Below are 14439 nucleotides of genomic sequence, written 5' to 3'. Positions count from 1 at the left end.
GGTCAGTAAGCACTTGTCCTCAGAGAAGTTCACCTGCTTCGCTCTCTATGGTGGGTAAAACAATCCTCTGCTCTACCTTCAGCTTGTACTACAGCTGGATAGGTTTGCTGGACGTACAGCACCTTCAGGAGAAAGTTATCAAATCTATTGATTACTCGGCGGCTATGCACGCTACTCCTACACCCGCCCCGAGCCCGGTCTCAGTGAAAGCACACAGAGCGGTGCGAAGGCTTCTGCTTGATGGAACACCTTCAGAAATACCTTCGCGTACTGTTTCCACCTGTGAACTGAAGGACTGCGAATTAATACGAATCTATCTTAAAAACCCCACAAAACAGGAAAGGGTATTTGGACAATAGATAGGTTTGACTGTTTGCTTGCATTAAACAGTCTGGATTTATATCAGTTATCTGAGGTATCGAATGTCTAGCACAAATCTATACCCCAAACTCCTTAAAATTCAAATACACTCCACAAGAAAGTCCCAATTACATAAATATCTAGAGACAAGGCTTTTACCTAATGTAAATACAGAGAACAGTAGAGATATCCAGATTCCTTGTGTCTAGAATTATAAAATGCCAGAAGAGACAAATTATTTTGAAGCCTCCCTACATCTAAAGTAACACACTGACAATGCATTTTCAGCAGGCTTAGAGCTCCCCCTTCTGATGTTCAGATAACCCTTTGAGAACAGTCTATTTTCAGCATAGAAAGCCTTGAAAACCTTAAGAGATGAAGATGGAGGATATCTCATGTCTGTATTTGGCTTTAAGACCAGATCTTGCTTCCTTTTTGCTCGATACTTCCAGGATTAATAATCACCACAAAGCACAGGGCAGAAATAATCAATTGCTTCACAAAACTCAATAAGCAAACAATATGCTGACATTTCGTCACCAGAATGATTTAAAATGCATTAAGAACATGAACAAGAACATTAAAGACATGCTTCCGGTTCTCAGTTATGAGACCACAGGTCTACAGCCCGCTCACTCAGAAGAATCTGAAGCTGCAATGCCTCTATAGGGCCTGCATGATCACTAGTAACTCTTCTCTTTGCCCAGATAAGCTCTTATGGTTTTAAAGGGCTTTAAAAGGCCAATCCCTCCAACCACATCCTGTTAGGAGAGATGCTAGACCAGGTGACCCACCCACCCACCAGAGAGGGCAGCTCAAGAGACTCTCCAAGACAAAGCAGCCCCTGAAGTCTAAGCGGACAAGGCTCCCATCAGAAGAAGGAAGAAACCAATAACTTACCGTTTCATACTTTAAATTGTTGTGCTGCAGAAAATCATTTTTGTATTTTGGGTGAAGGGTGTTAAACCGATGCCGAAACAAGTCCATCTCCTGCTGTATAAACCAGCGCCTCAGGTCTTCCCTGGAAACAGAGGAATCATTTTTATCAGCACATGTCCTAGTAGGACATGACCGGTCCCTGAACACCTCTGCTCGCGCATGGGTACACAGACAATTCGCTGCTGTGCAGGCTCAGCAAGGGCACTGAGACACCATGTGAACCAGGAGGAAACTGGCAGGACTGAACTGCAGACTTGGGCCCAAGAGATGCCAAGGAGCAGGTCAGTACATGGGCACTTGCGCTCATTATTGGACATCCTCATCCTTCAGAATGTTAATTCATCCATATAGGATTGATTACATGAGTTGTAACTACATTGTGGTGTTGCTGGTTTCAAATTGTTTTGAACCAAAAGTGTTTAAAACAACTTTTTCTTATTGCCTATATACCACAATGCACACATATGCCCTGAGCAAGGCCCTTAACCCCAGCTGCTCCAGGGGCGCCATTCAGACGGCCAACCCTGCGCTCTGACCCCCAGCTTCTCTCCCTGTCTGTGTTTCTCATGGAGAGCACGTTGGGGTTTGTGAAAAGACAAATTCCTAATGCAAGAAATGGTATATGGCCAATAAAGTAGTCTTATCTTATTGGAAGAGCAGTTACAAACAGAAATGAGGCCATTAGGCCTATCTAGCTCATTTGGTTGATACCAGCTAATGGATCTCTGGATCTTCGATACCTGTTTTTTAAAGAAGCTAAGCAATCACCTTCAACATAGGTCTGGGCAGCTTGCGCCATACTCCCACAAACCTTTGTGTAAGAAAGCACCTCCATTAAGGTTCATAAAAGCTATAAACAAAAGTTTTAAAGGTTTGTGATTACAGTGACATTCCATTTTTACTTTAAAAAAAAACTCTATGCAGGTTGTATGAGCAGTTTTCCTTTCGACAGAAGGGCAGGTGTTTTCATGCACACTGAGCAGAGACACTTACGTCTGGCAGTATGCAAGGCGAAGGATGAAGTGAGAAATGTGGTCTTTTCTTCTCTTTTCGTACTCTGAAGGCCCCGTTTGTGGCTTCTTTTCTTCCTGGATAAGTCAGAAAGCATTGGAATATTAATGTGGGCTTAAAAATAGCAAATGTTTCTCAATGATTCGACAAACATTTCAAAAGGATATATAGGTCACCACTGCGCCTAGTTAAACCAGAAATAAGTACAGTGTTTGCTTCAAATTGCTCTTTGACTCCCCCCATGAACTGTGGCATTAAAACATACAAAAAATGTTTCTTTTGTGCCTGTTTTATGCTGCACAAATGCTTTCTTAATTTTTTATTTTAAACTCCCAAAGTGCATAATATGGAAAATCATTTGGCACATGGACATCAACCAAGAAACAGAGCACCCAAGCAGCGTGAAGAGACAGCACCCATGCAGTTCCATTTTGAAGCACAAGAGGTCTCCAAATCCCAGTTTCCCAAAGATGTTTTAACTACTGTATTTCTGAAATAAATTTCAAGATTAACTATCTCAATATTTTAATATACGTGCACTGAATTCCATAACCATGCAACCCCTATGCAAGTCCAGATAAGTTATTCAATGCTTAACAATTCCAGGCACACAGCACAGCTTACAATGAGACAGTTTTAAATAAACTTGGCTCATTTTTTCCCCAATTCAAAAGCCATGAATAATTAAATGCTTTGTAAAACTCCTTAAAATAAATTAGCCTGATCATTAATTTAAGTTGCAGGAAAAGACTATTCTGGCCGACATAAAACATCTGCGAATTTAACATGCAAATTAAAATCTTCAGACAGCTAATTATGCACTTCCTAATGAACCCCTCTGTCTTCTTCCCTGTGGCACCCAGGTGCAGCTGACTGAAACCACGCTATCAGAAACCAGGAAGACCGCAGTGTCTTACTGTCCCAGGGGGTAACCAGAAAATACAGCACTTCCAGTCAAACACTAAAACTGCATGCTCATCTTTTAACTTGGCTTGAAGAAGATGAAACCTTGAGGAGTGCTTCTCCCATGCTGCTGAATAATTTGACTGGGACACAGCGCACCACTGCATTACAAAAAGCTCCTCTGAGCACAGTCTCACTCCCCTGCACAGAAACATCAACAAGTGGTCCACAGGACTGCTGTAAAGTCCCATAGGAGAAAAACCAAAGTATTCAAAATTATTTAAATATTAAGGGAACACAGTGATCAGCATTGCTGTTCAGTAGTGCCGGAGCCCTGGGTTCAATTCCGGATGTGAGGCGCTGTCTGTGTGGAGTTTGTATGTTCTCCTTGTGTACACCTGGGGTTTCCTGTTTCCTCAGGGTTCTCAAGTTTCTCGCACAGTCCAAAGACATACTGGCAGGTTAACTGGCTTTTGGGAAAATTGACCCGTGTGCATGTGCGTGTGTGCTGGGAAAGGGGCACTGTGCCAAACTGAGGTGTATTGTGGGATGAAAAAGGTTGAGAAACACAAATGTTATGCTGGTTTTACATTTAATATAGGAGCTTCCCGTTCATGTTAGTGTATATTTACAATGCCTCATTGTGCACTACATATTTTACATCTCTTTCAACTGATTTTCCCCCGAGTAACCTCCACTGCCAGTATAAAATGTGTATACAGTATTTAACCAAGTCAAAACAACATCGACAACGATCAGAATGCACCTACCATTTCAGACCTGTATGGAAAGTTCAGAGTTTTAATCTCACTGTCCAGCTTCTTACTATACAGCTCAGATGTTTTCACATAGCTCACTCCAAGGTTTTCCACAGTCTTAAGAACTGGAAAAAGAATTTGGGGGAGGTGAGAAATTAAAAAAGCTAATTTTTGCAGTTTAAGTAACAAGAAGTAAAGCCCAGAGTCCCCCCTTCACAACTACAGTCTATAAAAGGACCACTTTGTAATGTAACAGTGAACCACAGCAACGGCTCACAGTGTGACAGGGAAACACTCCCTAGAGCTCGCAGGTTTCAGCCTGGGACAGGAAAGCCCTTCGCCAGATCTTTGCCCATCTTTTCCAGACACGCTCAAAACCTACTTCAAAAGGAGTCGGTACAGTTAACACCAATCCAGCGTTTTCTATAAAGCAAGCACAGTTGTAAATATGAAATAATTTTCATTTAATGTAACCAAAAATGTATTTTTTCCTCAGCACTTATTTCAGTTACTATATCAGCTCGGAGGCAGCAGCCTCCTTCACCACACTGTATCTGGGCTTGTTGGGGCATGTGTCCTCCGCATTCAGCACAGAAAGACGCGCATTGCTCGTGCTACAGCGCCGTCATCTTTTGCCTTTATGACTTAAAACAAATGGACAATGTTTTGTATTTACGTTTCAGCCTCTCAATGGCAAAGGTCTCAAACTCGGAGAGGGGGATGTTTTCAAGCGGCGGTTGGCTGTAGAACTGAAGACAGTGTCCGTAGAGCTCTCCCTGGTAGTCTCCTGTCACCTTCTTGTGTTTTTTACGGCTGAACTCCATGCTGATTTCTGAAGAAGAAAAAATGCGCATTCACATTTAAGATAATAATAATAATAATAATAATAATAATAATAAACTTTATTTTATATAGCGCCTTTAAAGGTGGCTTCTCAAAGCGCTTTACAGGATGACAATAACAATAAATAAGAAGACTACAACAATAAATAAGAAGATTTCACAAGATAGGAGACAATTATAATTACAACAATACAACAATAACAATAGAGGAGACCGTGGAAGGTGGTATTAAGAAGAGCAGAGGGGTGAAGAATGGAACCAGTTAAGTAAAGGCTTTTCTGAAGAAGAAGGTTTTGAGTCTGGATTTGAAGGAGTTTAGAGAAGGAGACTCTCTAATATCCTTGGGCAAAGAGTTCCAGAGCTTGGGGGCATAGCAGGAGAAGGCCCTGTCACCCATACAATGTAGACGGGCTTGGGGGACAGTAAGGAGGGCAGAATTTGAAGAGCGGAGGTTGCGAGGTGGGGAGTAGGGCGATAAAAGTTCAGACAGGTATTGAGGTGCCAAGCCATGTAAAGCCTTATAGGTGAGCATGAGGATTTTAAAGTCTACGCGGAATTTGACCGGAAGCCATGTAATAAGTATAAGATATACATATACTGTATACCCAGAGAGAGGATCGCGTTTTAACACATTACTAACAATGCTGCCTTTTATACCCACTGCAGGGGATAAGTAAACAACATACTAGCTTCGTTTTCACCCTCAGGCTTCTGAAATAAAACTAACATGAAGCAGTAGTTTCAGGGCAGCCCTGTACACGTAAGTCGATCCTCCTGAAAATCGGTGTTTGTCACTGCAGTGTAGTGAAAGAGCTAAGGATTATCCCTGCCCTGCAATCACGGGACTCTTCACTCTTGAAAATTAGTTGCGTGGCTACAGTCGAAAGACTTCATAAATCGCGACAAGGCACGGTTCCAAAAAGAAACAGCAACAGAAGCATGCAAGACAATAAAGAGAACCCCCATGCAAACCGACTCCACACACAAGCAGAATGGATAATATCAAGGTGGTTTTGTCACTACGCTATTGTGATAAAATATTGCTACTCACAACCGCAATTATCCAAATCCTTTCTCTTCTCTCTTGCTCTTCCAAGTACCGCAAACTAGCAGCTCCCCCAAAGCGCGCGTAAATGACGCCATCATCTGAACAAGCCAATCACAGCGGTCGTACCCGAGAACCCGCCTCCGGAAGTGTGACTGTGTCGCGCTAAAGAAACACGTGACTGAACTTTGACAAGTGTGTTTTGGAGTTGGGGTTACTTTTTTTTGATGGGGTTAAAGACGTTGCTTTTTGGGACTGCTTTTTCAATTGAAGTGATCAAACTGGTATTAAGAAACTCTGAAATAGAAACAGATGTGAGGTTGTTACCGTTCTGGCTTTAAGAAGGCGCGCATTTCAGTGTCTAGACGTCGTAAACCGTCTTTACGTCTGCCTTAAACTTCAAGTTGGATTTGTTACTGTGAAGACTGTGATAAAATGGTGTTATCTGTTGATATGTTGTTTTAGATTCCCACTGCCCCGTGACTGGCGACGCTGGCAATGAGGGTATTTGAAGTAGCATCACAAAAGAAGGCATTTATTTAATTTAATTCACGAGGTGTGTTGTTTTTGCACAGATACTCAAGATAGTGAGTGATAAATGTGAAGCTTGTTTTAACAGCCTGAAGTTAGCGTGTTGTTTTTCTTACTGTAACAACCCATTCTTTAATCACTTTTGTCGTGTCTCAGATGTCTTAACAGTGTATTACATTGTTGCGCCTTTAGCCTTACGGGAGAAAAAATCTCACTTTTCAATGTAAACATAAACACCGAATTTCCAGCTATAGCGTGTGCATTTTTATGAGGGGGGTACAGATTTCTACGGGGTACCGTGACTGGACATAGAGTAGAAATTCGTCTTTTTTCATTCTCCATTCCCCGGAGAGTGGTGTACCGTAGCCTCGGCACGAACCAAGACAGTGCAGAGAGCACATATCGATTAATAAACGATGTCCTGATTTGTAAATTGTAAAAACAGCTGATAATGATGAAGGCTAGAACACATTATTTTTTAGCCTACCATCAATTAATTCTGTTTCTCAGGTGGCTCTAGCCTATTACAGTACTTACAAATGTATTGCACTGTATTATAAATTAGTTTCTTTATTATGTGCTGGTACCAGGGGAAAGGAGGAGGATTAAAACGACCCCAGTGCGGGGCTCTGATTGGGTGAAGCACAGTCGCATGCGCAGTGCGTCCCCTTGCTTTGGTGACGTCCTGTTCGGCTGCCCAATCGGACACCGTATTGATTTCTACAACAACCAATCAACAAGCAGGTCCTTAACGCTAAAAAGAACACGGAAGAGTTACTTGTGACTCGGGTTGAAGATGGAGAGTAGCGTGTGTAGTTCATTCGTGACTTTACCTGAAAGATCTGTTGATTTCTGTAGCGAGCTACATTTGGTTAGGTGCAATTCATTTGTCCGAGTTCCCGAAGCTAACTCTACAAGGATTGACACCTGCCCCTATAATCCTTCGTTATTCATAAAAGAAACAGGATTATAAGGTCTCCCAGAATGTGTGATGACTTCAGCGACAAACGCAGTTAACAAACAGTATTTCTCCGGCATCAGAGAATGTGAATTCCATAGTCTTCCTCAATAAAAACTGAAATAAATTCCCCAAGTGCAAGGAACAGATTTAACAGGCCTAAATGTGGTTGTCTTGTACTTTTGTTTTTATTTTCTTCATACCTCCTCGCGGCGTAAGACTATCTGTATTTTCTATGTAATGAGAAATACCATTTTTATAGTATGCTGTACACATGTAAGTAGGTAAGTGTTAAGATATTCCCATAATTCAAATGTGGGCTTTTTTGCATTACAATGCACATGGATTGTAGATTAAAAGCTGCTGTACTAGCAATAATATAAACTGAGTCTGAGTACCAAAACCTTTATTAAATTGATGTTGCTGTTTAATCACCACATGTGGTCTTACAATACAGTAAGCCTCTATGAGTGTGAAACAATGCTGATTTTTTCTTTTTACTTGTCCATTTCCAATTATCCGTTTCTAGGAGCTGAGGTTGTCCATATCGAATCCTAGCTAATCTTATACTGTTTATAACTAAAATTATACTGTGTTCATCCAAAGTTAATCATTCTGTTCATCCAGTGAAAATATTTACAACAATGTGATCAGGTTAGAAGATCAAGGTTTCCGTGAATATAATTTCTTTCTTTTGTCCATATGTTCATAGACTTTCCTTCAGAGATTACATCCAGCAGAGATGGCCATCCTGACTGAGTATGCTACTCTCAAGGACCCAGCTGGAAAAGCCCTGAAAATTCTTCAATCTGAGGCCAACACTGTCCATACTGTATGTGTTGGAATCAAACCTCAGATGATCACACTTCCCTCTAAACTCTGGAGCCCACTGGTAAAGGCTCTTCAATGGGGCATTACAAATTCGGAGTTAATCTCCGCTGATATCTTTCTGCCAAAGTTTAAAACCAAAACCTTGCTTTGACCAAGAACAATTCCTTCATCAGAAAAGGAGAGGGAGTCTCTCTTTAATTAGCACAGTCATTGATGCGGGCTCTACAATGTGGTGTACAGCCATGACTGGATTGATGCATCCCAAACCAAAGGCAAGGCTCTGATGAAAGTCAAGGGCATCACACAGTAAAGCTTCAGAGAGGGCTTTATTGTCATTTAAATACTTTCCCTTTTCACACACGCTTAAATATTCATTTACCTTCATATAGTGTGTGAATTAACTGAGTAATTTCAGTTGATGATTATGGGTTGAATTCCAGGAAATGGTAAGAAATTTACAAACAACACCTTATAATTGAGGTTGCTGCAAGAATTTATAAACTCTTGTTTCTCATTTCTAGAGAAAATTTAACAAAGCCTGGCTGTATCAGGTTAAGCTGGTACTTGTTTTTGGAGCATTTAACTGCTATCCAAATATTAATGCATTTAAACATAGATTGCCTAATTTATTACATGTTTATTATGGCGCTAATTTTAATGAGCAAAGCAACTTTATGTGCAGATGGTTTAAAATTTGATCACAGTTAACATTCCTTTGGGCATTTATGGAAATGTATCTGCTAGATTTGAATGCTGATTAGCTAATGGCATTCAATAATTTTCTAATTAAGTTATTTAAATTTCATATAATTCTTAATGTCACATTTGTGTGGCATCAGCAGTGTGTTCGTTTTCTGTAAGAAAATAAACTGATGTTGGCACAGTCGCGCAGGAGTCAGCATTGGTGCCTCGCAGCGCTGGGCCCTGGTTCAGTACAAGACTTGGGGTGCTGTCTGTGTGGAGTTTGTATGTTCTCCCCATGTTTGTGTGAATTTCCTCCCACAGTCCAGAAACATACCGAGAGGTTAATTGGCTTGGACCCTGGTACGAGTGTGTGCGATTCTGTGTGTGTCTGTCTGCCAGGCGATGGATTGGTGTCCCATCCAGAGTGAATCCCACCTTGGACTTGCTGCTTGCTGGGATAGGCTCCAGCTCCCCTGTGACTCTGAATTGGATGAAGCAGTTAGAAAATGAAAGGATGGATAAACTGTTCATTGCATGATACAGGTCGGGCTGCCTCAGGAAGCAGATGGAGATCTTGCTGAGCCCCCTTGTGCTGCAGATCAGTACTTTTTCACTTCTATGAAGTCTTCTTGCACCCAAGCAAGTGCCAGAGAGATTGAAGGCTGGATCTTCCACATGGATCTCCAGAGGTCCTTTTCCATAGTCAAAGAGGTGTCCATCAGGTCCCCACCTCTCTACCTCCCCGGGCTGCCTGTGAGAGGCTCACCAGCAAGACTGGACAGTGACCATTTTGAGAAACAGCTGTTTCTGAAGCTGAACCCGAGGTTTTGAAATTAACAGTGCTGATAATGATGCTTGCAGTTGAGTGTGAAAATAATAAAGACGCAAGTAATCTGAGTCATCTGTGTTTATTGCGATTTGCTCTAGATCAGATAAGTAGGATGCATCTAGTAGTTTAGCACAGTTAAGTGAATCTAAAACCAGTTTTAAATCAGAATTTCTCATTTTTAACACTTGATCCTGGAGTTGTTCTAGGACTCTAAGAACATTGTGACTGTAACTGTAGGTGTGTGAAAAATAGTGCATCGGATAAAAGTAACTGGTTTGTAATTCAGGTTAATGGCAGATTTTCAGGGGTAGAATTTTAAGGATGGTTACTTTTTTTTTAACTTCTGATACTTCGGTGCTGTTAAGCGATTATACTTTTTTTCCAGTGGAAAAGGACGCGGACACAAACTTCCAGACTCCCTGGCTGGGAAAAAGTGATATTCACTGTAACACGGGCTTTCCCCACTAGCGAGAGTTACCATAGCAACTGCCTCTAACACCAGTATTCCTGCTCAGTCTCTCTTTGGAGACAAAGAACCCTGCCATTTTGGCATACATATTCCCTGTGTAATGAACACGCCTCATATTTAAGCAATAACACAGCGAATAACACAGAAACAGCTTTGGCTGCATCAACCACAGCTGTTAGAAGTATTTTTGTCAATAATTTTGAATCGTCCCCTTGTAGATGGTACTACAAGGAACAGTATAAAATATCACTTTAGGGCTGTATATGCGACAGAAGTTGTACTTTCAGGTATTTATACTGATGGCTTAAACAAATACAAGATTGAGGTCTAATGGAGTTAATTAAGATTTTTAAATACGGATATCAAATTCACTGGAAATATGAATAAAAAACAGCGATATAAAACTGGAGTGAAATACCAGTGAAAATTTGGCAAGAGGTGTGAAGTCAGTCCCAGTGCTTTTTTTAGCATGTGAATTGCTGAAGATTTTAAAACAGAGATGGTTAAAAGAGGCAGAGAATATTTGGATGTTTGGTTCATTGGAGAAACGGCAAGTATAACCTGCACTGAGCTGGAGGTAACATTGTGTGCACGGAGAGTGTAAACGCACAGGGGACTGCATCCTCTGTGCCTGCGATGCACTGCAGCCAAAAATCCACGTGATTTGGCATTCAGAGCAAAACTCGAGTCCCACCCTGCATCTCCACCCAACACATGTATACCCACCCAGAGACCATTAGTGGCATGAAGCCCAGCAAATCAATACTAGATTAAAAACTGTTGCTTTCATCACACACGATCATTAAGTGTCTGTGAGATCGCTTTTGAAGATTGGCTTTGTGAATTGGAGATGATCTCAATTCCTCGTTGAAAATCCTGTTTATTTTCTAATCTTTTGCACTGATGTGACTCAATAAAGTGTCTTTTACAAAGTGCAAATAGAAAAAGAAATGGAACACTGCTTTTCTGTTGATATATTTTAAATACACGTGTGTCCTCACACCTAAGCACACTGTACAAGTGTTTAAGTTTGTTTAGAATGAGCTAAGAATCATGGCAGAAAAATAAATGGCACTTCTTATAATTACGGACTGTAAAAGTATTGTAACGCAACGGGGGCTCCGGCGGGCGCCCTTGCCGCATCAGGTCGGCCCCACACCGTCCGGGGCTCGAACCCGGGACTTCCGCGTCTCTCTGCAGCGACCTAGCCCCGTGAGCTAAAGAGAGATCTCTTTCCAGCCCAGTAGCTGTAGTCCTGCTATCATAGGGAAGGGCGGTGACGTCACCTGCTCTGGTACGCCGGCTCTTACACAGTACCTGACGGCCGTAAGCGTTACACTCTCCCCCGCTTAAATCGCCGTCCCCGGCGAAGGGCTATCCCACCCCGCTTCTGACACCAATGTAACGCAACGGGGGCTCCGGCGGGCGCCCTTGCCGCATCAGGTCGGCCCCACACCGTCCGGGGCTCGAACCCGGGACTTCCGCGTCTCTCTGCAGCGACCTAGCCCCGTGAGCTAAAGAGATCTCTCTTTAGCTCACGGGGCTGGGTCGCTGCAGAGAGACGCGGAAGTCCCGGGTTCGAGCCCCGGACGGTGTGGGGCCGACCTGATGCGGCAAGGGCGCCCGCCTGAGCCCCCGTTGCGTTACATTTGGTGTTGTTGGAGGGGGGCCCGGGAGCGCTCGGGGGGGCCCTTCTGTGCCACGCACACCGCACACGTTCGGCAGTACCGCTCCACGTCCCGGTGGCAAAGACCCCAATAAAAATGGCCTCGGAGACGCTGCAGGGTTTTTTTACCGCCGAAGTGCCCCACGCCCGGCTGGCCGTGCACCGCTCGGAGCACCGCCCCGCGGAGCGACCGAGGCACCACCAGCTGCCACCGTACCTCGCCACTGGAGGGTACCCGCCACCCCCGGCGCAGCACCCCGTCCTTTACCTCCAAGGCCTCCCACAGGGCGCAGAGGGCCTTGACGGACTTTGGGTGCGGGGCGAGCTCCTCTCGCGTAGGCCGCACTCCTGCTGCCCTCCAGCGGAGCACCGGCCCCACGTCAGGATCAGCTGCCTGACGCTGCGCCAGGTCTGGCAGGCCCACCCCCAGCGGCCCCTCCCGGGCCGTGGCCGCGGTGCTCACCCCCGCCACGGGGCGGACAGCCCCCTCACGCTGCTCCCGCCGGGCGCAGTGGTGGCAGTCCGCGGCCTCGCAGGGGCGCCGCGAGAGAGCGTCGGCATTGAGATGGCGAGACCCCGCACGGTGCACGACAGTGAAGTCGTACTCCTGCAGGATCTCTATCCATCGCGCCATCTGCCCCTCCGGCTCCTTAAAGTGGAGCAGCCAGGTGAGGGACGCATGGTCGGTCCTCAGCCGGAACCGGGTCCCGAACAGGTACGGCCTGAAGTGGTGGACCGCCGCCATCACCGCTAGCAGCTCGCGACGGGTCACGCAGTAGTTCCGCTCAGGCCTAGTCAAAGCCCGACTATAGTAGGCCACTACGCGCTCCCCATCCGGCCCCTCCTGCGCCAACACCGCGCCCACCCCCGAGTCACTCGCGTCGGTATCGAGAACATACGGCAACCGCGGGTCGGGGTAGGCCAGCACGGGGGCCCCCACCAGAGCTTCACGCAACCGGCCGAAGGCAGTCTCACAGCCCGAGTCCCAGTCAAAACGGCGGCCCTTGTCGGTGAGGCGGTGCAGCGGGGCAGCGATGCTGGCAAAATCCCGGACGAACCTCCGGTAGTATGAGGCCAACCCCAGAAAGCTGCGCAGCTCCGCGACGGTGCGTGGAGTCGGCCAGCCCCTCACTGCGGCGACCTTACCTGGGTCCGTAGCCACCCCTCGCGGTCCAACAACATGTCCCAGGAAGGTCACCTCCCGCCGCAGGAGCTCGCACTTGCGGGGGTTGAGCCTCAGGCCAGCACGGCGGATGCAGGCCAGCACCGCCTGGAGGTTCGTCAAGGCCTGATCGAAACTCCGGGCATGGACCAGCAGATCGTCCAGATACAACACACACTGGTTCCGCGGGACCGATGCCAGCACCCTCTCCATCAGCCTCTCGAACGTCGCCGGGGCATTGCACAGGCCAAAAGGCATGACAGTAAACTGCCAGAGGCCCTGGCCGATGGAAAAGGCCGTCTTCGGGCGAGCATCGGGAGCAAGCGGTACCTGCCAGTAGCCGCAGCGGAGGTCCAGGGAGCTGAACCAGGTCGACCCGGTGATGTAGTCCAGGGCGTCATCTATCCTCGGCAGGGGGTAGGAATCTTTCCGGGTGACCTCGTTCAGCTTGCGATAGTTGACGCAGAACCTCCACGAGCCGTCTTTTTTTTTGACCAGTACGGCTGGCGCCGACCACGGGCTCGCGGAGGGCTCAATCACCCCCGCTGCGGCCATCTCCCGGATCTTTTCCTCGGCGGCGGTCCGCTTGGCATGAATCATGCGTCCCGGTGGGATGCGGATGGGCCGAGCGTCGCCGGTGTTGATCTCGTGTTGGACCAGGGCAGTGCGGGTGCAGTCCTCATCTCTCGCCGCAAAGAGGTCTTCGTTCTGGGCGAGTAGCTCCTGGAGCCGCTGCCGCTGGTCCTGATCGAGGCCTTCGCAGCTCCGCTGGAAGAGGTCCTCCACGGCGCGCCTCGCTTCCACGCAACGCTCGGCCCCCGCCGCCGCCGCCTTGTCTGGCCCCTCGGCTGACTCGGGAGCAGGATCCGGCACGCTCGCTCCCCGGCTCACAGGCCTGGTCTGCCCCGGCGACTGACGCCGCCGCCGCCGCCGCCTCTTGTTCCCCCGGCTCCGGCAAGCCCGCGTCTCTCGGCCTTCGCCGGGCCTGCCCTCCACCAGGTGCAGTCGCTCCCCCTGCCACACCAACTCCTGCCGGTCCAAGTCCAAACTGGCCCCCACTCGCTGCAGCAGGTCCAGCCCCAGAATGCAGTCCTCCTGGATGGGTGCGAGGTAGCAGGGGTGGCGCACCGTCGCTGCACCCAGACGGAAGGCAAGCACCTGTTTCCCCCGGACTGCAGCGAGCTGTCCCGTCACAGTCCTTAGCCGCAGGCTGGAGGCCTCCCATCCTGGGGGGTTGGTGCCCTCGGTGTCGGGGAGGACGCCCGGTCGGAGTAGGGTCACCGAAGAACCGGTGTCGAGTAGGGCCAGGCAGGGTTGGTCCTCGATTCGGCATTGGAGGTACAGGCCTCGGCTACAGCCGACTCGCCCCACGGTGGCATGAGGGGCACCGGTTTTTACAGCGCTCTCCGGAGCGGGGGTTGAGGTGTTCAAGGGCGGCCTTCCCCGCGCTG

General features: G+C 46.9%; 1 protein-coding gene, 1 long non-coding RNA gene and 1 pseudogene across 2 annotated transcripts in view; 2 read left to right on the top strand and 1 right to left on the bottom strand.

Annotated features, from left to right (window-relative positions):
* prim2 (DNA primase subunit 2) overlaps nucleotides 1-5942 on the bottom strand; it is a 108945-nt gene extending 103003 nt beyond the window's left edge. Inside the window, exons 1-5 of the mRNA XM_088934342.1 lie at nucleotides 5865-5942; nucleotides 4648-4803; nucleotides 3984-4096; nucleotides 2293-2387; nucleotides 1261-1381 (exon numbers count right to left, since the gene is read on the bottom strand). Of these exons, the coding sequence (XP_088790468.1) occupies nucleotides 1261-1381; nucleotides 2293-2387; nucleotides 3984-4096; nucleotides 4648-4795 (477 nt within the window). The 5' untranslated portion in view covers nucleotides 4796-4803; nucleotides 5865-5942. The remainder of the gene's footprint in view (nucleotides 1-1260; nucleotides 1382-2292; nucleotides 2388-3983; nucleotides 4097-4647; nucleotides 4804-5864) is intronic.
* A 111-nt stretch (nucleotides 5943-6053) lies between these two features.
* LOC148820290 (uncharacterized) lies at nucleotides 6054-9757 on the top strand. The gene is made up of 2 exons (XR_016094215.1): nucleotides 6054-6414; nucleotides 8060-9757. It is a non-coding gene; the product is annotated as an uncharacterized LOC148820290 (long non-coding RNA).
* Nucleotides 9758-11923: 2166 nt separating this feature from the next.
* LOC148820289 (uncharacterized) lies at nucleotides 11924-13583 on the top strand (annotated as a pseudogene).
* Nucleotides 13584-14439: the final 856 nt, after the last annotated feature.

This window comes from Atractosteus spatula, chromosome 15 (genome assembly GCF_055471065.1).
Source record: "Atractosteus spatula isolate fAtrSpa1 chromosome 15, fAtrSpa1.hap1, whole genome shotgun sequence".
Lineage (NCBI taxonomy): Eukaryota > Metazoa > Chordata > Actinopteri > Semionotiformes > Lepisosteidae > Atractosteus > Atractosteus spatula.
Note: the sequence above shows the minus strand (reverse complement) of the source record. Positions and strands in the feature narration are given on the sequence as shown.